This window comes from Anabrus simplex, chromosome 13 (assembly GCF_040414725.1).
Source record: "Anabrus simplex isolate iqAnaSimp1 chromosome 13, ASM4041472v1, whole genome shotgun sequence".
NCBI lineage: Eukaryota > Metazoa > Arthropoda > Insecta > Orthoptera > Tettigoniidae > Anabrus > Anabrus simplex.
Genome location: NC_090277.1, coordinates 88,681,773 through 88,705,143, shown reverse-complemented (window position 1 = coordinate 88,705,143; position 23,371 = coordinate 88,681,773). Strand labels below are relative to the sequence as shown.

The window sequence follows — 23,371 nt, the reverse complement described above, 5'->3', positions numbered from 1 at the left end:
AATAAAGAATACATGAACAACTGCACGAACTGTTCTGTGGCGCGAAAGAAAAGATGAAGTCACACATCAGCCGACGAAAAAAGACAGGAAGTGAACACTAACACTCGTTATCTTGAAACTGATAAGCTCTCTATTCAAGTAGCAGACAATAAAAACAAACGGATATGCCCATTCTTTTGTTCTTTCATATGCGAATGACTGATACTAGAAAGATGATGCTCTTCCAACAAGCTAGTTTCTTCCTGGTAAGTTATTCACTGCTACCGATTCTAGGGATACGTCGTAAATTTATCTACTCTGACGTTAGGTACCATAAGCTTCAAATGGCATGAGAACTATAAGGGAATGAAAGTCAATATCTGGCCGTGCTCAAAATTGTCTTAGACAAAGGGTCAATTTAACATGCAAACAAACAAACGTTGCTAGAAGGCTAAAATCAGCGGTGAATCTAACGAAAATCAGCAGCAGCAATTAATGTTGTTGTTGCTGCTGCTGATGATGATGATAGTTATAAGAGGGGACGGACACAAACTACGCAATTTAGAAAAGAAGTGTCCACCACCCCCTTGCCCGAATTCCGCAACTTGCCTTTCAGGAAGAAAAAGAGGTGCGTCCGGGTAGCTTGAAGCTGGCGGCAGAGAAGAGCATAGTAATAGTGAATCTACAGTACGGAAAGTGAAAACAACTTCGGCAGATTAGATAAGTATTTCATTAAAGTCAATACGGTGAATACTAATACAATAATTATTTTGCTACTGATGCTTTCGCGGCCCGTACTTATAGACATGATACTGTATAGGCTTTTGGGCTTAGGTCGTGTCAAGAAAATAAGGTGAAATTCTTTACGTTTCTCTGCGAAATGACAATTATTTGTTAATACTTGTTCATATCATTGCCAAACTCTTAATCATTGACAAGTTTAGGCAACGTAAACAATACTGTACATACATACGCAAGATTTAAGTAAGTTACTTGATAGAATCTGAAGATGTTCTTGCAGCGTGGTTTTTCTTTTCTTTTTTTTTCTTTTTACACAGGGATGTTAATGTTATATTTCATAATGAAATTGTGTTTGACAGTCCGGTAAGCTTTTCGGTTATATTTAACAAAGTCGACACTACAAAATATGGCTTCCTTCTTAACAAATTAGGTTAAAACGCTTATTATTTTTTCTTTTTTGCTAGGGGCTTTACGTCGCACCGACACAGATAGGTCTTACGGCGACGATGGGAGAGGAAAGGCCTAGGAGTTGGAAGGAAGCGGCCGTGGCCTTAATTAAGGTACAGCCCCAGCATTTGCCTGGTGTGAAAATGGGAAACCACGGAAAACCATCTTCAGGGCTGCCGATAGTGGGATTCGAACCTACTATCTCCCGGATGCAAGCTCACAGCCGCGCGCCTCTACGCGCACGGCCAACTCGCCCGGTAAAACGCTTATTTCGACACCATCATGTGCAGCCCACCGCGCAGCTTCTTTGGTAATTTCCCTGCCTTGCCTACATAGTTTCGTTTTATAGTGCTGCAGAAGTTAAATAGAAAAGCACCATTCTGTCTATGCTCAGTGAAAAGGGACATACAGAGCTCGTTTGTTGATGGCTACAAAGTATTCTGCACATGAGTACTGTACCAGGAAGGCCTAGGTCCTGGTCCATATTAATTGAAAGAAATGTTATTTCCAGCATTAAAGATCCGACCGACGTACGAACATCCATGTAAAGAATGTTCCAGTATGTGCCAGACCCTACGAGTACGCTAGGCGGAGTCAAGTGACGTCACCTGTCGCTCGAAGCTCACCTCCCCTAGAGATATTTCTCGAAAGAATTTTTCTTTTAACAGCTTTTTAACACCTTAACCAATTTCAACGGGACAAACGCTGAATTATAGCAAACATCATAAAAGTTAATCCCTGTAAATTTCAAATTAATTCATCAAACGGTTGTTGAGTTATAACAATTTAAAGTCTCAACGAAATTACGTAATTACGGTCACATGGCCGAGAGAGAGCTGCCACCCCTCCCTGCGCTGGTATCTATATATGTCAAGGCCAGATAGCCCGCAAACCAGCTCGCTCTTTCTCTTTCAGAGTTTGTTACAGGAGGACCAGGATGGACAACCAGGCGGATACGATGACGACCCAGGAACGGGCGGTGGCGATCGGGCACTTGCTCCGAGATCTCTTCACCGGCATGACACCGACACCGGAGAGCAACACGGAGCCGCAGACGCTGGAACCTGTGCCGGAGACCCCGGCACCCGAGCCGGAGCTGCCACAGGAGGACCCGGAGATCGAGGTGGAGACGGAGCCTTACAGGGACGGGTGTGACCCCCCTAACGGCTTCTTCTTCTCCGAAGGCTACACCGACCCGGCGCACGAAGCGCTGCTCGTGTACTACAGGCCGGGGCGCCCTGTAACTTCTGAACGGGGCCTCGTCCTGGACAGAATGCGGCGCCCTCGCCGAGGAGGCAGGATCATCTCGACAACCATGGCCGTCGAGAGCTTCCTACCAGGAGGCCTCATCATCAGGCATCACGACCAGGAGCGGATGCGCGACGCAGAGAGGGAGCTTTCTTCTCTGTTCCAGGTCATCCGTCTACCAGGGAGGGACGGAGTGCCAGGGATGAACACCGGCGCAGTCAGGGCCGCGACGGAGACCAGGGAGACGCCGAGGAGGCTAAGGAATAGGGCGGTTAATACCGACCTAGTCCTGGCCACCCAGCCGGCGACCAGCGACGCCACCACGGAGGTGGGGCATGACGCCCCCTGGCGTCTCGACTGTGCGACTTCTGTGGAGGAGGACGCCCCCTGGCGTTCTGAGGTTGCTGTCCAGGCCCAGCCTGACAGCACGTCTGTCGAGCTGCAGACCTCGATGTGCGCCCCACAGGACAGGGAACGCAGTCAAGCGTTAGCAGCGACCGACGCCGCCGCCGCCAGCCAGGAGAAGGAAGAAGACGGCGACGCAGCGGAACCACCAGCTACCCTGGGGTCACCAGGCCGGGAGGAGGGCCACCAGGACGAGGCCTCTTCCCCCGCTGAGAAGCAACCCCCGGGAAGAAGAAGAAGAAGACGACGCCGCACCAGGAAGCAGAAGGCGTCGCTGGCTCACCAGGAGAGGACCGCCAAGCCGCAACCCAGGACTGCTCCCAGGACAGCAGTCAACCGAGGAGCCAATCAGGAGAGGACCTCAGCGGGTAGCGGCAGTCAGGTGAGAGTCAAACGTCCCCCTCAGCAGCTCTTGCAGTGTTTCCGCTGTCTGAGGTGGGGCCACCGTCAAGTTAGCTGTGGACTCCAAGTGAAGTGCAACCGCTGTGGTGGTGATCACCACTACACGGCCTGCGCAACACTTAAGGAGGCGCCGGTGTGCGCCAATTGCGCGGGGGGCCACCCGGCCTCCCACCGCAGTTGCCCAGTCTACAGGGCCATGGCGCGGGCAGAGAGGAGGGAGGCCCGGCGCCATGACCCACCCCATTCCAGGAGGCCCCCGCCTCGGCGGGCTTGGCCTCATTCTCCGGGATCGGAGACTGGGTACGAGGTACCCCAAGGAGGTGGAGTCGTGCGACAGGCCCTAGTGGTACTTGACGCATGGCTCCGCAGCCGGCAAGGACCGCGCTAGTCCCAGCAGTGCCCAGACGGACTGATCCCCAGGCGATGGAATGGCGAGGAATTGGTTTATGTTTTGTGCATGTTACCTGTTCCTAACTAACACAACCTCTGGTCTTTTTCCAGCCCACATCCTTGCATGTGCTATCACAAGATGTCAGGTTTTACATGTAGGCTCTTTCTTCTTTCTGCCTATGTGGTTTTTCCCTGACCCTTCAATACCATACCTTAACACTATCCAACCAACACAAACTTTGCCGTGGTAGCGAGTCTGACTCGGAAACCGGCAGATACTCCTTGTATCACTTCCCACTCTTCCCTGCTATCTCTTTCTTCTTCTTAGAAATAATAGCATGTCGGAGGCCATGTAGATTGAGTCGTTGGTCACGCGGGGGGAGCGGGCTTCGGGGGCCCCCCCGAAGAAAAAAAAAAAAAAAAAAAAAAAAAAAAAAAAAAAAAAAAAAAAAAAAAAAAGCCCGCAAACCAGTGCAGTACAGTACAGTACCGTACAAGGACAAGCAGACAACTGTGTGAGTGAGATAGTGAAGAGACCGGCCCGCGTACAGTATGTTCGCGCAGTCACGGTAGAAGTACTTTCGTCGTATCTCCAGAACGCAAAATTCTATCGCCGATAAAGGACGTCGCACTGCAGTTAGTATGTCGCGTCGCGATTACAAAATAATCCTAAAAAGACATTTAAGACTGTAACACGAGTGAACTTATTGGAGTACAAATATTAACTATTTCATTACGTGTGGACTTAGGCAACGTCAAGTAACATTAAACTTCTACAGAGCCTAATACTTAAGAATCACCAGAACTTATTTTTTTCTCGAGTATTGCATTATATTTCTTTATTCACGTCACATCAATATTTTGAATGAAAAAGTAAGAACTTTTCTGAGTTAATATAACAGGATTAGCAGAAAATCTAACTTAATGACTGTGTTCACAGACTGTGCTTATCGACTTGCTTTCTTTCTTCAAGTGTGAACTGTGTGATTAAGAACGTTTCAATAACGACTGTAAATAGTATTTAGTACAGAAAGGACTGTGATTCTTCATACGCCATAAATAGTGTTCAACAGTGTAAGTGATAACCAGTCGCACTAAATGAATTTTCGTGTGCGAAACTCAACAGTTCCAGCTGTCATCACCTCATCGGGAACGTCAACATCGCCGATCCTGATTCTACATGGAACATTCCAGATGTCCATCTTTCGACATTTGGTAACAACAGTTCTTGTCATAAGTGAGTAACAAACTGACTCAACTTTTTCATTTATTTTGAACAGTGAAACTTCAGTGTCGCGTGTGAACAATTTCCATAATTTCTCAAAAGTGATAAATTTAATTTCAATTTCATTTCTCGTAGAAAGACTGTAGGATTTCAAGTGTGCTGTATAACGAGATTGACGAACTGAGAACTGAAAACTTTTAATAATTTCTCATATCCATTTACCATTATAAAAGTGTGCTTAGGTTTAAAAAGACTTTAGGTGGAAATTCACACATATGAAAGACTTTGAAACCAATGATATTTATGCCATTTTTTTTTTCAAGAAGATTATTTTCAACATTTAATTTCAATATAAATTTTGAGTCAACAATCATACCGCAGGGTGAGAAATTAATAAATTGTTTTGAAAAAAAAATTATTTACCATCTATTATTCGCTCTGCGAGACTATCCTTCTCTGTATCGGCTCCAAAACCCAGTTCCACTCCCTGAGGTCCTACTCATGCCCTTTGTCCACAACTTTTCCTGGTACAGTACCTTCCGACATAAGCCAAATGTAGCCTAATCATTTTTGAAACACATGGCTCACATTACTGTTTTAACATTATACTCAATTTCACAAACACGTTTAACCATACTACTAATATAGACAAAACCTGCCTCTGTTCATGTCGGTTCCAAGTCTGTAAATGGGGAGAAGAATGTTTTGCTCATAATTCACAGCATGTTTTTCTTCACAAGATCCGTTTATACACATTCAACACACCCATGAAATATCACTCCGTAACACAACAATGAACAAACAAATAAATAAACAAGCATTAGTGGCGCAACCGGAAACGACGTCTTGACTGGTGGGTACGTGCAATGCGCCACTCACACCTGTTGCAGACGATAGCGGAAGACCTCATCCAAGGGATAAGTCCATGAGGAATACCTCGAAACTCGTTCACGAACCAGATCATGAAAAATATTGGTGACGTTACTGTGGAGTGGAAAGCTGAAGATCGTAAAACTTTGAGAGCATTCATGGCAACTGACCATTGGAGTGTGCACTAGAGAGAATGCGCATGGACACCTTAATTCTGGAGACCTCGGGACGCAACTTGCGCGCCACGAAGTAATCATACGACGCAATTTACGGTACATTTTTACCTAGGGACGCACCTTGTCTCTGGGTTAGACTTACACTCTACAACTTGAACGCTTTCTTCACCATTACCAGAAATTTCAGAAAGAAAGAAAAAAATCGGTTGAAATTCTACGAATCAGTGACCAAAACAATAAGTAAAACTAGTTTTAGACCTTTCATATTTTGTAAACCATTCGTCGTTCTAAACTGGAGTTCAGAAAAAAATCTAAGCGAGCATTCAAAACAAGGTTTGGTATTAATACATTGCAAAAAGACGATTGAAATTTTACGGAGATATTCAAGGAATGGACAGTGAAAGATTCACTAGAAAGATATTTAACTCCTCCTCAGTAAAAGTCAAGGTCCGACTCGTTGGCTGAATGGTCAGCGTACTGGCCTTCGGTTCAGAGGGTCCCAGGTTCAATTCCCGGCCGGGTCGGGGATTTTAACCTTCATTGGTTAGTGGCTCGCACACCCCGCACACAACACTATCCTCCACCACAATAACACACAGTTACGTCCACTTGGCAGATGCCGCCCACCCTCATCGGAGGGTCTACCTTGCAAGGGCTGCACTCTGCTAGAAATATCCACACGAAAAAAACTAATAGTCAAGAATAACTGGATAATCGAAATTGAAAAAAATCAAGAAATCAGCATAATAGTGAAATTATATGGGACAGAACGTCGGTGAACAAACATAATTTTGAGGAATAATCCAAGAACGGAAGAAAAACTCAGCGAGAGGATGAAGAGATTCTGGAAAGAGAAGAAAGCACATTCATCGACATCTGCTAAATAAGTTCAACAGCTCTCCTTAGTTGGGCACAACGCTGTGAATAATAATAATAATAATAATAATAATAATAATAATAATAATAATAATAATAATAATAATAATAATAACGAACACAAACTCATACCACAAACAGCACTGCAATATTTTCTGATGATTTAAATTAATGTCAATAGATCCGTTTCTGATTACAAGAGCGAGCTACGATGAGGTTCTTTTGTTCCTCTCGGGGAATATTTCAATAGATACTTCTTGTACAGTATCACGAAAGGAGGTTTCAGTGAAAAGCTGCCACCAACAGCCCGTGGAGTTGTGAATAGGGTCGCTGCCATGGCAACGACTGCAGCAAATCCAGCTAGAGGAAAGGAGTGAGCGAACGAAGGACGGAGGTCTAGGGTAACACACAGGGAGATAAACTTAAGTACTGCCACTGATTAAGGTGTGTTTATCTGACAATTACACGTTCTACACACTTTCCGTCACTCGGGAGATCACACTGCATGTGTTCGATGATGTTACGCACCATATGGGAGCACTGTTACATCTCCTATCAATGACAAGGCTTGCACTAGACAGATATCAATGACATCTGAGTGAATGATCAATTAATAACTCCTCAATACAACTGTAATCATTTTCCCGGAAAAGTAGTGTTATAATTAACTGCCGAAATATAGCTGGGCAGCTCGGAATAGTCAGCCGATGATGACCTACAATGACCATGAGGATGAGTATTCACTGTAGAAATATACCGATAACTCTATTTTAAAGTTAAATAATACCTTATTTTCTTGGGCACGGCATAAGCCCAAATAATACACTTTATACAGAAAATGGCATTTTGACAATACGAACATAAGTTAATGGTCTATAAAACTATTTTACTAACACGTACAGTATACTATATACTCATATATATCAAAATGTTATGATTGTAATGCCTTTGCATTTTTAATAACGGAAGATTATGTATTGTATGGTATGGTATGAAATCATCGGGTCATCTATATATGAATGTGAATGCTATTAATACAATCTTATCTACAACAAAAGTATGAGTTTTTTCACGTTATGCGTTGTAGGCCTCTTATGGACTCTCTGAAATAGCTAGTTTATTTCGTACTACAACGCAATTGCCTTCTTTCCGTAGTGAAGAGAGTACGGAAAATGATACTTAATGACTTTCCACAGTTTTATTAGAAATTGTCTCTTGATTGGTTGAACTCTGCTTCACAGGAATGTAAATAATGCTGGTCAGAGAGAATGTGAATCGGATAACACCTGACTTAACCTTGTTGAATTGTTTCTCCGCCTGATTGCAGCACTGTGGTTCTCAGTTCAAGCAATCTACAACCATCACAATACTGACTAATGTATAGTTTAACCAATTTCCGACACATAAATATCGCAGATACTGTAGTATATCATTAACATCGTAATCCACGACTGGATGACCTTGTTTATTACTCTGGTGAGAGTACCTAGGTGTTAATATAACGAATGATCTTCATTAGGGTAATCACATTAACGAGGTTGTAAAGAAAGGTTACAGATCTCTTCGCACGGCTTCGAGATGTACAGGAGAGGGCGTAATGTCTCTTGCAAGACCCCAATTAGAGCATGGTTCCAGTGTATGGGAACCACACCAAGTCTTCATACGAGTACTGGTAAAGATCCAACAGCACAATTTGTCCTTTGTGATTTCCGACAAAAGATTAGTGTTGCGGAAATGTTGCGAACTTTGGGCTGGGAAGACTTGAGACGAGATGGCGTGAAATGACATTAGCAGACGCGAAAGCATGAGTGGAGCTTTTAAAAGTAGGAAAGCGCCATATGCAGTTGGAATTCAAGGGGACAAATAGGGGAAAATGTCCATTTACAGGACGACGATTAAGGGGTTGGAATAATTCATCAAAGGAAATGTTCGATAAATTTCCAAGTCCTTTGAAACCGTTTAAGAAAAGGCTGAGTAAACAACTGATAGGGATGAAAAGTGAGGTTGTGAGTTTCAGCAAGAAGTCCTCTCATTTTTAATTAGTGTGTTAATGGGGCATCGGTGGAATCTGGCACCTGGGTGGCGGCCCTGAATGCAGATCAATGATGATCGACTGCCTGATCGAACCGATCACCCACAATTCGGGAGCGAGTGGATGGTGAACGATCTCACTGTACGTACAGGTCTCCTACAATGTGCTGGAGGTTAACCAATGAGTGGAAATAGCAGATTCCCGTATCGTCCACCGGTGAGGAATGTTGTCTTATGTACCAGGGGCCCCATTTTATTCCATGTGAACAGTTCCCTCTGGTCTCAACTGTACCTTGCCGACGGGAGTCAACACTCATACTCTGCCATCTGCGTGAACGAACTGGTACCACGACTTACGATCTTTCTCCATGCTTTGAGAATTCAATGGTACCTTGTGACATGCGGTGAGCGGTGGTATCCGAGTAGGACAGTGGCTTCTGTACCACACTGCAACAAGCTGGGCTCCTGGATGGTACGGCTGCTCACACTTCGCTGTTATCCAGCATTGAATTCGTGAGTGATCTGTTGCAATATGACCCATCCAAGTCACTCGACGGTGACCCGTCTCCACAACACGTTGCACTCCACGGCAGCTGGCCCTGGCGATGGTGATTTTGCACTAACCTACGTACTCATGGCACACCGAACATGTTGGCCCATGGAAGGCCCATTGCCTGTATGACTTCGGAGATGACTAGCCCATACGTACGGCACCAACAATCTGGCCGCAAGCAAATGTGACGCCAATCTCTCACGTCTTTCCCATCATGCGCTCACTTGTTACTCGCACGGCCAGTACTAGGTCTGACGACATTGCAATCATGTACCACGCCGAACTGTTACATTTGCCGGGCCGACCACAGTGCAATTTTGCAGTATATAAATAGTTATCTACTATTTAAAAAATAATAACGTCCAGGTTAAGTCCCTTAGTACCGGCAGTTTATATTTAGGATAGGCCTACAAGAAAGTTGCTCTAATAAGGTCAGACAATTAATAAAATATCACAAAGGAAAGTTTCATTTACATGCTAGTGTTTCTTGTTATTAAAACGTATCCTAAGCATGTTAATGCTTTTTTTTTTCGGAAAGAGGAAGATTAATAGCAATACGTTTAATAGTTTAACCACACATGGAAGGATTTTTTTTTTAAAAACTTTCCTTACTCAATGTCAATAAATACACATTAAGACACACTGAAATGAGACTCTTACAAGCTAAGCAAAAACCAACATTTAACAACATACCAACCAGGCCGGTAAACAGAACATAGTTTCCAACTGACTGGGATTCAATTACAGTTGAAACCGGTTATTTTTTCAAATGGCCAGCAGAAGTAAATGTATGGCCCAACTTCAAGCTAGAAAAGGGTCAACAACACTCAAATGGTAATGCAAGACGAAAGCTTTCCTTTCATAAGCCAGCACACACACACACACACACACACAGCGTAATATTCCGTGACTTGCACACTACCATGTATTCCTCTGCTCAAACCAAGATGACACTTCTCCTAAGGGGACTTGAATGGCAAGTTACGGTGGCCAGATATGCTAAACAATTATTGTTGCACATATTAATAAAACCATTTAATTTGTTATTTACTCTGTCGTAAAAATGAAATGGCGTATGGCTGTTAGTGCCGGGAGTGTGAGGACATATTCGTCTCTTCAGGTGCAGGTCTTTCGATTTGACGGCCATAGGCGACCTGCGCGTCGAGATGACACCCAGCCCCCGTGCCCGAGAAATTAACCAATGATGGTTAGAATTCCCGGTCTTGCCGGGAATCGAACCCAGGACACCTGTGACCAAAGGCTAGCACGCAAACCATTTAGCCATGGAGACGGACTACTCTATGGTGATCAAGAATGTCTGCCTCCCGTAATGTTTAACCAATTGCATGAAACTTGTATCAGAATAAGTATACAATATTTAAAGAATGTTTTACAGCATTTTTTAATGCAAGAAGAGTAAAGGATTCAAAAATTAAATTACTTTTTCATTTCCATCAATTTGAGATAAGCAAAAAAATACATTTTTTTATGGATATTCTCCCCCCAGTGCCATAGGACACGCACACATGTATTCGCTTTTGAAATAACAAAAAATGTTGGGAAAAAATACTTTACGGCAGGGCCGGATATTGCGATAGGCTGCTGCCTAGCGGCCCCCACACCACCACAAAAAAATAATAAAAATAGAAAATATTTTCATGTTAAGCATGTCCAAAAGTAACAACTATTAATAATAATCTTGAATACTAACATCTCCTGTTCTCACCCTAAGAGCGCCTCACGATTATTATACACTATATATTTACCTCTTAGTCCCGTTTGTAGATATGGCGTCCGAGTTTCGTACACTGAGAAATAATGTATATAATGCATAAAAAGATAATTGTACTTTTCTTTTTTTAATATTTCCTTGAAGAAATTCTATTATTTATTGTTTTAGTTAATCCGAATACCTCCATTTTAGTTACATTTATACCTGAATTTAGTTATAGTATTGTGCAAAAATCTATGGGATATTTCGTGCAGAGGACTGGCAGAATGGAGGCGGCACCATACTTTAAATCCAGTTCTGCACGGTACTGCATGTAAGGGTATCAGTAAATACAGTTTCACTCATATGACTGATAGGATTTCTACATAAACTCTTGGTTTCTAAAATCACGTAACGCGGTGTTATCACTCCAATCAAGTAACGATGCTACCGGCCTCAGTTGAGCAGTCAATTCAAAACAGATAAATGATAATCCTAGACATACGCAAGCCATGTGCCACATATGACTGCTGTCACGCGGAACGGTAAGAAGCAAATTATTTATTTAAGAAATATTAACCTCTTTAACTTAAAAATGTGAGAATGGGAGAAGTGGAGAAGTGGAAGCACACTCCAAGTACAGCAAGGCCATCAGTACGTTTTCACTCACAAGACAGTTAGGATTTTTCAAAACCCTCCTAGTTTTTTACCCCGAGAATATTCCTCCTACCTAACAGTATGCAGTAAATAAACTTGAAACCTAGAATATAAAAGTTTTGTACGTCTAGCGGTTTAAGTAGCCACAAGATGGAATGCGATTTCATTTTTACTTTTCGAATTATGGGGAAAATTTGTCACGCTAGCCACCGTTTCGTGGCATTGCACCAAGTGACAGGAAGAAGCTGTAAAACCAAAAATGCTAAGTTAAGGGTTTAATGAGGTCATCAACTAGAAATGTTTGCAAACTACGAGGATTTAATTTAAATGCAATAATAAACAAACCAATTTGAATTACACTGTGTATATGGCCATCTAAAACTCAAAACAGCAGTTCACTATTTACTACGACTGCTCAAATTCATAAACAAAACAAAAAACACACACCACAAACACAGGTTATAAAATATTCACTCGCTAATGATCACAATGCTGTAAGTCTCTAAAATGAAAAACACTGTTACACCGTTGGAAATGTCAACCATGCTATGTAGTAATAATAATAATAATAATAATAATAATAATAATAATAATACGATACAGATTTCCAAGCATCATAGCAAATAATAATATACTACGCATTCGAGACAACAAATTTCACATTTAAGACAAATACTGAAATACCATCAACAATCAGACTCCTTGGGTGAGGAATCGCAGCATTCTGTTCAGTATCTCCTGGATTTAATCCGACCGTAAACTGGCCTTAAATCCACAAGGGGTGCTGATTGAGAGTAAATGGTGAAAGAAGAAAACGAAAGTACGGCAGCTCAGTCGATACTGTTAATGAAATACGCAGGAGACCGTTTTCAATGCTTTCCGACTCCATGAACATTGCGTGACAAGGTCACTTCACGTCAAACTATGTAGACCTAAATGTATCTGCATGAAGACGATCATACAGGCAGTGAATGTGAACCGTATCAATACATACACATTAAAAAAAGAAAAGTCCTGGGTAGCGCTTGTTCGCCCTGGACGCGTAGTTGATTAGGGATTGAGAGATCCGTTATTATAACACAAGACTACTTTACCAAGAAAAGTATGAAGAGGACAGACTGGGGCAAATATGAATTTATAGGACGAAGAGTAAGGGATTGGAATAAAATATCAAGGGAAATGTTCAATACAATTCCAAGTTTGCTGACAATACTTAAGAAGAAGCTAGTTAAACAATTGTAAATATGAAGTAAACAATTGATAGGGAATCTTCCAGCTGGGCGACAACCTAAATGCAGATCATTGATGACTGATTGTTGAATAATTTATTCTGGTTTGAAAATATCACAAAACAAGTATAGAAACAACTTTGGCCTGCGAAACAAGGAATGATATTTTCTTGAATTTGGCGTCTCTGAGACAAGGCCCCCATGGCCGACCAGCAAAGCCCGTACTCCAAGCGGTATACAACGGATCAAGTTGTCAGGCGATCCCCACTCTTCGACGTCGGTATGGATGATTCCGTTGGTGGGTCACGGGAGAATGAGGAATAGCACGCTTCAGCATGTCCCAAACAAGTTCGATATAATGTATGTACAGAGACATAGCAAGCCATTGTATTCGGGCAATACAGGACTTCTAGAGGAAGATTTGCACCACTGCTGTTCGATGCGGTCTTGCGTTGTTCAAAACAACAATGGAGTTACCACCGATGTCTTCAGATGTCTATTAAACGAGGACGGACAGTCCGCAGACAGTCAAGACAGTAAATTTGTCTGCCGATATCTCCTCCATACGCTTGACACGCCATTTTGGTAGACTGCAAGTAGGTTCGCAACCGTGTCTGAATTAAGATTTTATCAGGACCAGTGCGACGATGAGTGTGTCGTTGAACCGTATGATCGCTCGCCAAGACATGTTTACGTGGACTGAAGACATTTAAACATTTAGAGAGGGCGCACACGCCGTCACATATGCAGTCTACTCATCCGCTGTCGAAGTGATATCCGTAAATCAAGTTGCGCGCGGATGTTTCAAACCAACACACTTTACGAGATCACGACTGCCATTTCTCAAGCCTAAAAATGTTTCTGTTGGTTTATTTTCCGTAACATGTGTAATTATGCAGAATTTTTAGATGCATATATTTTTACGCATATTCTGCCAAGAGATGCATTGGTCGAATAATGATCATTAATATTGGAGGCTGAGTTAAATGCTATTCAATTCACTCTCATGTGCGATCAACAGGAGGGACTGAGCTAACCACATGAGTCAACGATCAATCTGTTAAATGATACTCATGATTGAATGGTTACTGAATGAGCTCGTGTCTTGTGCCACAGGTTCAAGATTGGTGGACTTTTGAAGACAGGAAGACTCATGTCACACATAACAGTATCTATAAGAACCATAGTGAACATATTCTGTCCAAACCAAGCCATATAGCAGGGGTGGCCACTAACCTTAATTTTGGGAGCCGCAAATTTAGGAGAAAATTTAGGAGATAAAATTGGGAGCATGTTTAGAAAATGGTTTATAAAATAAAGACAGGTTTTTCATTTTATAACAAATGAAGGAACCTTTATTTTCTACACTACACAGAACAATATTGTTCAGGTACACATCAAAATGAGATTTTACTTTTGAGAAGTGCTTTTTCGAGTGTTCATTTCTGCTGTTAGTTTTTTGAAATCTGGCTGATAATTGAGAAGCGTAGTTCGCACAGATTCACTTAAATGCTCATCATTTAGTTCAGATCGATATATATATATTGCTGGGGGCTTTACGTCGCACCGACACAGATAGGTCATATGGCGACTACGGGATAGGAAAGACCTAGGAGTTGGAAGTGGCCGTGGCCTTAAGGTAAAGCCCCAGCATTTGCCTGGTGTGAAAATGGGAAACCACGGAAAACCATCTTCAGGGCTGCCGACAGTGGGGCTCGAACCCACTATCTCCCGATTACTGGATACTGGCCGCACTTAAGCGACTGCAGCTATCGAGCTCGGTCAGATCGATATTTAGATTTAATGAATTTAATCGTTGAGTACAGTGATTAACACACATATGTAGCCCCAAAGATTGAGGTAAGTCTCTTAGCATACTCTTTTGTTAGTGGGTATTTTTCTTCTGGAGCATTCTTTCAAAATTCTATGGTAGAATTGCCACTTCGTTCGAGTCCTTTCACTCCTTCGTCCTCGTGCAGTTCTAGTAGCTCCAACTCTACAGCTGCTGTATCCTTTGTTATTGGTGATGAAACAGGGCAGACATCGTCCACAACATCAACAGCAAAAGGATTTTCCAGGAATTAAAATTAAGTTTTAAGTAATCTCAAATCATTAAATAACGTTAAGCCGCACATCGCTGCTGACTGCCGCCGACCGCGAGGTGTTGTTAGTTTGCATTAATTATATAAATTAATTGTACTCTAAGCTTGGTGTCAAGAGCCGCACGAGACTGACTCAAGAGCCGCATGCGACTCGTGAGCCTCGTTGTGGCCAGCCCTGCCATATAGTATGGGGATACAGGCCTTGTAACCTTTAGCTTACTGAGCGACAAGGCAAGGTCGTTCTTATGGTAAGTTATGTGGTCAGTACAACGGGTTCTACCATCATTACTATCAGCTTATTTGACACTGGAGTGTACTACTATCTGATTAGATACTTCATCAACTGTTTGTGCTGACTGTCAAGTAGTTACGTTGCTACATTTCGATTTACTTGAAAACATCCTTCATAGTGACCAAAAAAGAGTGGCCTGGCTGGTAGTGGGTGGGTGGTGAATGCCTTGTCTCGCCTGTCTCCTGGCCCAATCTCAAACCAAATTTTACATTCAATCAATCACCACTAACATGGATAAAAAAAACAAATAAATACATAACGCTGATTCTGTCAACCTTGAACGCCCAATTGTAATCAAACAATTGCCGGGGATTCTATTAGAAGTTTTTGTTCGAGCCATAGAAGCTGTGCCTTCTGCTGTAGTAGTACTTCAAATCCAACGATTTTGCCGTAAATCTGTACATAGGATCTTTCCGTTGTTCACAATCAACGCTAATGGTCGTACTCTGCACACACTAATGCTACTAACACTGACGTAATGGTAGTACTCTGCACACACTAATGCTACTAACACTGACGTATAGTTTCAACAGCCTCTTTTACTATGTGACTGGTTTCCAAGTAGGATAACTATGCCTGTTTTTATGCCTTCGTTGCTTAGGAACGTCACTGTTTCATCAAGAATATCACATTTCTGAAGGTGTATTTATATCAGCATTGCTAGAAATCTCCAGCCATGGTTTCAGGGTGATAAATATAGAAGATGAAACATTTTGCGGTCGCCACATTTATCAGACCTTCTATATCAAGACAGACTCTTGCAAAACTTTTCTGTTGAGGGATGATATTTCACAAGCGGGGCTGAACTTTTTATTTTATAATTCACTTTACGTCGCACCGACAGACAGGCCTTATGGAGACGACGGGATAGGAAAGGGCTAGGAACGGGAAGGAAGTGACCGTGGCCTTAAGGTACAGCCCCAGCATTTGCCCGGCGTGAAAACGAGAAACCACGGCAACCGATAGTGGGGTTCGAACCCACAATCTCCCGAATGCAATCTGACAGCTACGTGGCCCAAACGACGCAACCACTCGCTCGGATATGATTTGGTCTTCCACCTTCGAAGACATTGTCATGCTCGTATAACGTAAAGGCCTTTTTCATTCACTCTCCCATTAGGGAAGGATTTCACTGCGTGGAAATTTGCCCTAGGTTACTCGCACCAAAATACAAGCATAAGACAAGATGGTACCGATAACGAACAATTATAAAAACATGCCCTGTAATTCGTTACTGGCGACAAAATGAATCCTCAAATGGTTCGGATGAACGCCACACTGAAGCAGGTTAAGTCTGTTTTTTAGATTATGAATATCTTCAAATTTAGTTGTTTCATTTGGAAAATATCTCAGCTAATTAGAATAACTAGTTCAATCTTCGTATCAAGCATCAGCGGCAATTTCCTTCAGAAATAGGATAGCTTATCTTGAAATGTTTCTCGCTTTTGGAAAAGCGCTGTCCATTCTCTAAACCTCTAACATATTGAGGCTAGCTCTGACATCGTTCCCGTCAGGTACATTGGACTATTATTTATTTAGCGTATGACATTAAAAAACACCCAATCACAAATTAAATATACAGTACACTATGTAGGTTACAAATTTCACCATCAAGCTCTGCAAATAGTCTATACAAAAGGATTTGAGTCAAGGAAGTCTTTTGGGCTACCCTGATAAGCACTCAGGGTGCACTGTTCCACTATATGACGAACTGTTTGCTTAGGGGCACCGCAGCTACATTCCGGGGAGGGAAGTTTGCCCCATTTATAGAAGAAGTCAGCGCACTTTCCATGGCCTGTCCTGATACGATTGAGGGTTGTCAGGTTTTGCGAGGTAGATCAAATCCTTTTGGAAAACTTGTTATACAGGGGAAGTTCTGATACTCAGCTGGAGCCATAGAAGTCCATTCTTGAAACCAATCCTGCTGCAGGCTGAATTTGTCAACCAGGATTTTGGCAGTCCTTATTGGTGGATTTCTGGACCGAAGTCTGTTGTTCAAGGCGTAGGGTATATCTCCATGAATCGGCAGATTGGAATTCCTCGATAGCTTCTGGTACTCATGCAACAAGGCATTCTTTCTCCGTAGGTGAGGTGGAGAAATATGGCTCAGAACTGGCAGCCAAGAAGTAGGGGTAGATTTTATGGTTCCCGATATAATGCGCAAAGTATGATTTAGCTGAGTATCAACCAGTTTTGTGTAACAGCTGTTCAGCCAGACTGGAGAGCAATATTCTGCAGTTGAGAAGACAAGGGCAAGGGCTGAAGTTCGTAAGGTCGAAGCAGAAGAACCCCAGGTGGTGCCACACAGTTTGTGGATGATATTGTTCCGTGACTGGAGTTTAGCTTTTGTCATCTTCAGATGTTCCTTGAAGGACAGTGTTCTATCAAGGGTTACTCCGAGGTATTTTGGGTGTTTGTTGTGGGGAAGTCTAGCGTTCTGGAATTTGGCATTGTTGTTGAGATGGAAACATGAGACTTCAGTTTTACTCAAACTTGACTTAAGTCTCCACTTATGAAAGTACTGATCTAAGGTGGCGAGATCAACTGTCAGCGTATCTTCGGTGTTCTCCATAGATTTGCCCTGCGTTGCAAATGCCCAGTCATCCGCATAACCAAATGCTTTAGAGGCTGTTTTCGGTAAGTCTGATATATATATATATATATACATAAGTTAAGCAGCAGAGGTGCTAGTACCGATACTAGAGGAAGATCGTTATTAAGGATCCTATCCTTACTTGTCTTGTTTCCCAAAATTACACGAAACCTCCTGTCTATAAGCATGTTTTCTATGAGCTTGGCGATTTTCTTGCAAGGTATTACTCGAAGCAGTTTGTAGATGAGTCCTTGTCTCCATACTGTATCGTATGCTACAGTAAGGTCCACGAACACAACTGAGGTTTTTAGTTGATTTTGAAAACGAGCTTCAATATGTGTAGTCAGAGAGAAAACCTGGTCTGTGCAACTTCTATTTGGGCGAAAGCCCGCTTGTTCAATGGGTAGATGGTCAAGAACTACTCAGCCAATTCTATTGTAAAGAAGTCTCTCCAGTAATTTGTAAACCACACTCAGAACTGCAATTGGGCGGTAGTTTTGAGTATTTTTACAAGATTTACCTGGTTTGAGAATGGCGATGATCTTTGTCTGTTTCAGAAGTCGAGGGATTCTAAGATATTGGAGTAGAACTTGGCTAACCAGATCATTGCATATTTCCCAACATGCACTAAAAATTCTGGGTGAATGCCATCAAAACCAGGGGCTTTTCCTGATTTCACATCTTTTAAAGCCACAGCAACTTCCTCTCGAGAGAATGGAGAGGAAAATCTGCTGCCCTCAAGACTGTCTGATTTCCCTTTTGATTGCAATGGTATGGTCGCGATCTTTAGGAGCATTTGAACTTGACACGATATGAGATGCAACTTTGTTGGGGTTTATAGGAATAATGCCTCGAGCTACTCGGCTCCCATCTCCTAATTTTCTTAACAAGGACCATGCCTTCCTGCGTGAATGTTTGAAGTCGAGGTTTTCAACTGTTTCTGTCCATTTCTGTCGGCGAGCAGTGTCCAGGCTGTGTAATAGTTGATCAGCTGTGTTCTTGTCTCCAGTTGATTGGAATTCTTGATACAGTTCTTCGCTAGCTTCGCTCCATCCAGGAATATTTTCCTTTTGATAACCCCTAGGTATAAACTTCTTTGCTGTGCTTATTACGGCACCTGTGAATCTCTCATAGTTGTCACTTGTTGGGGGAATCCATCCCAATACCTTATCAAGCTGTTCAGTAAAGGCAGGCCAGTTTGCCTTTCGGATATTAACACGGTAGAGAGTACTGAGGTTTAACTATTATTTAACTGCATTCCTACGGCAACTGTATCTGTCACCATTAGGTTTAAAGAATACTAATTTGATAAATGGAAACCCACAAAATGGAAAATGTTACGGAAGGCGTTCGATATAATTATTACCATTAATGCAATGGATTTACGAACTTCTTTCACTTCTCATTTACGGTACGAAACAATCTCACGTATACAGAATGTGCCATAAGTCACTACCCAGAAAATGCAATTTGCGTTCGGATGTAATCTACCTTAGAAACACAGTGTACAAACATCTGATCAAAATGTCCACCATTATTCTCTATGCACCACAAATAGTGTTTGACCACACCCGTGGGTTATTACCGAAAGTGTTTTCAAATTCTCTAACAATCAACCTCTTCAACCAACGCAACTCAGCGCGGCTCACGGCAGCTGCTCCCGCACGAACGGTACTGATCACAAGTAATTACATGGTTTCAATCACATAATCCCTTGGACGCCCCTTTTAGTCGCCTCTTACGACAGGCAGGAGATACCGTGGGTGTATTCTTCGTCTGCGTCCCCCACCCACAGGGGGTAGGTACTGTTTAGAATATTAACATCCTTTAGACTGAAATCGTCGAAAAACTTGCAGTAACCGGTTTCAACTGTACTCGTATATGTCAACTTAAAACTAAATGTTAAAACAGTTGTAAATTGTTACTGACCCCCAGAGGTGGTCGAGACCAGATCACAGGCCACCCAGCGTGCTGGCAGACGTGACCTATTACTTACCCATGCGGCTTGAAGCACCTAGAAACAGAAGAGAACCAGAAACAGGTTGAAAAGACGCAGATCAAATACACAGTCTGGGTGTGAGTGAGTGAAGAGATGAATGAAACCAGCAGCCCCACGTGTAGACAGAAAGAAAAATGGAGTGAATTAAAGAAAAGTATGCTGTTTAGTTCGTTGTCAATTTGAAAGAGTTTGAACGAAGCAAAGTGTGACAGAAGAAATTTGAGATAATTTGTGTTAAGACCCCCTCTCCGTATTATATTGTTAAATGTGAGTGTGTTGTGTATCAATACATGTCAATATACTTAAAACTGAAGTGCTAAACATAAACCGACCATATTCGTGCTAGGGTTCAGTGCTAAATGCGACAAGCACTAAATTAAGGAGCTCACAAGTACCAAGAATAACGGTGGAACTAGCATATCTACCAATGGACTGGGGGGGGGGGGGCGGCAATAAAATGTAACTCGACTACACACAATGCAAAGCAAACTTTGTTTGCAGCACATTAACAGTTACCTTTGCTTTTCCTGATGAACATAATGGTTGAACAGAAGTATTCACAACTTAACACGTCTATGATACGACAGTGTGGACAAGTTAATGGTATACAAGGAACGGAATCTGCAGTTTGTAATGAATTAAGGTAGGGGGGGGGGCGAATTCTGTCCCCGCACCTAATTTCGTCCCCCTAGGGATTTTCGGTTTGCACGCTTGGTACCTAATGTTTACACCCGCGCACACGCGTGGCCTCATCCCACTGACTTGGTGTGAGAGTTGGTTGTGTGCACCACGTTTAGTTTCCGTGTGCAAGGAGGATTCATTTTTCATGCTGAGCTGAGTTAGTGCAGCATTCAAATGAAGAGCCTTTATTCCTAGAGCGAGCACTGATATGTGTACTGCATTTCAGTAATGTGGTTGGCTTGAATTACTGTAGCGGCCATTATAATACGTTAGGGAATGTTCGTAATTTCATCCCCCTTCATTTTATTTGTTGTTATTTTCAGATGGGAAAACTCGAGCCGTGGGATTAGAAGGCTATGAAAAATGCTATTAAGGCAGTGAGGAACAAGATAATGGTTACAAACGTGCAAGTAAAACGTTTAACATCCTATTAACAACGCTGAGACTATGTTAAAAAGAATATCAAGAAAACATTTCTCATAAATGGCCTTCAAGTAATTCATTATAGGTTCGGAAAGTGTTTGGTAAGGTTAGAAAGGAAAAATATACTAAAATTAAACGTACTTTTCATAAATTTGATGGGGGAAGAAATTACGAACACATTTTTTTGGCAGTTTAGTTTTTGTAGTGTTTATGTTCATGTCAAATATTGACTACCTTACATTATAATAGTTTCATTGTAACTTGCCCGTAAGTGCAAAATATATTCCGTAATATATATACCAATTTCTAGTCTTGCCCATAATATTCTTGAATTTCTACAAGTCCAAATCTACTAAGGGACGAAATATGGCCCCCTACCTTACTGTTAATTTCTCATCGTACGAGATATACGGGGCTTGGGACATAAGTCATAGCATTTTTTCTTTCCAAAGTTAGGCACACGCGATTTAAAATTTCGTGTAGTTACTGCTAGCTTGGTGTAGCCCTTGTACGGCAGACCTGGGGAGGGTGGGCACCATGAGCAGTGTACAGGAAACTGCGTCGATTAGTGGTGTGACTTGCAAGGATAAATACCCAGTCCCCGAACCAACGGAATTAACCATTTAAGATTTAAATCCCTGACCAGGCCGGGAATTGAACCCAGAGCCTTCTGAGCCGGACGCCATTAAGCTGACCATTCAGCCAAGGTGTAGGACGGTTACGCGATTGTATCACTAGATGACATACCTCAAGCAAACCATCCATAGTATGTGTACTTCACTAGATGGCTAGGTGGCTCTATGATTTATAGTTAGTGCATGAAAGCGATGTTAAATCAGTTGCGAGTCGATCGCCAGCAAAGGCGACATACAGTAAAGTATGTACAGCGTCTACTGGAGCGCCAGGGATGTGAAGTATTGGAACATCCACCACAATCTCCAGACCCTTCTCCGTATTTCGACCCGATACTAGAAGTAAATGAACCATTAGGTGGTAGACGGTTTGGGACGCTAGAGGATATTGCACATGCCGTGCGGCGACAGATGACCCGATTTACACATGATGAAGATGGTATCTAGTGCCCGCCATATTGCTGCAGCGTATTGTGGACTATGTAGTGGAGGACGACTCGGAAGGTTTTTTAGGATGGTTACGTGAGCCGTAATATTCCTGTAACACTAAAGCTGTAATGTTATTCTAACTACCCTAATAAACATGAGTAGCACAACGCTGTTCATGGGTTTTCAAGGATGGTTCCTGACCTCGTACTCTGCATTGTCCATACTGTATGTTTTCATTTATATAATTACAATTTTTCATCCGCACTCGTAATCTCACAAAAAAGTTGCCATGACTTACGCCCAAACTCACGTATGTTTTGAGAATTCCATGCATTTCTGCAATATTTTTATATATAGACCTATATATAAAATCTGTATGTCAACATCGAGAAAATGGTTTTAGTACTCATGCTCTGTCTTCATATGAACTGAACTGGATATATAGTTATTTTTAATGTGTGCGATTCCCGCCTCTACCAACAGTATGCATGAAGCTAATTTTGCTATGGCCCTTTAGCACGAACCTGTAGTCTACTTGTAAAAGCTGCATAAGTATGCAATATTACTGATGTATAAATACCAGCCTCTGTGACATTCATGCATCCATGTCTTAGCAGTATTTAAGCGTACTTCCCTCTTAAAGTTCTATGGGTTAAGCGAGAAGTTACTTTGTTATTTTACTTGCGAGTGGAATGATTACTGAATTATATGTGATGTTCTCCTTGACAGCTTTCTCCTCTCCATAGTCACATGCACATTCAAGATAATCAAATGTAAGGTAACACTTTTTAATGCCAATGACTTTATCAAATACAGTAAGGTGATGAATAGTATCATTAAGACTTGGGGGAAAATATTTGAACCAATTAAAAGGAAACATGGACGCGTGTACTAGGACGTCCCAGGAGCAGGATTTGGTGTCCGTGATGAAGACTTCAGGAGTGAGTCGTTGGGACAAGTAACAGCAGTCAAAAAGTAACCGAACATCTGTATTTTAAATAAAATTGCTTGACGTCGCACCAACAAAGATAGGTCATACGGCAATGGTGGGACAGGAGTGATAAGGAAGCGGCTGTGGCCTTAAGGTGCAGTCCCAGCATTTGTCTGGTGTAGGGATGGGAAAACAGAGAAGAAAATCTTCAGGACTACCGGCAGTAGGTTCGAACCCACTATCTCCCGAATGCAAGCTGATAGCTACGTCACCCAAACCGCGCGACCACTCGCTCGGTCCAAACAAGTGTACAAACATTTATTAAGGACATGTAACCTTTTCACACACC

The 23,371-nt window shown here is 42.3% G+C and overlaps 1 protein-coding gene across 2 annotated transcripts in view; it reads right to left on the bottom strand.

The window, feature by feature from the left end:
- The window catches only part of Madm (MLF1-adaptor molecule), a 367,777-nt gene that overhangs the window by 201,670 nt on the left and 142,736 nt on the right, over positions 1-23,371 (bottom strand). Inside the window, exon 2 of one of the 2 annotated variants that reach the window (XM_067156994.2) lies at positions 19,924-19,941. The exons of the other annotated variant lie outside the window; for it this stretch is intronic. Within the exon in view, the coding sequence (XP_067013095.1) occupies positions 19,924-19,941 (18 nt within the window). The remainder of the gene's footprint in view (positions 1-19,923; positions 19,942-23,371) is intronic. 2 annotated transcript variants of the gene reach the window in all.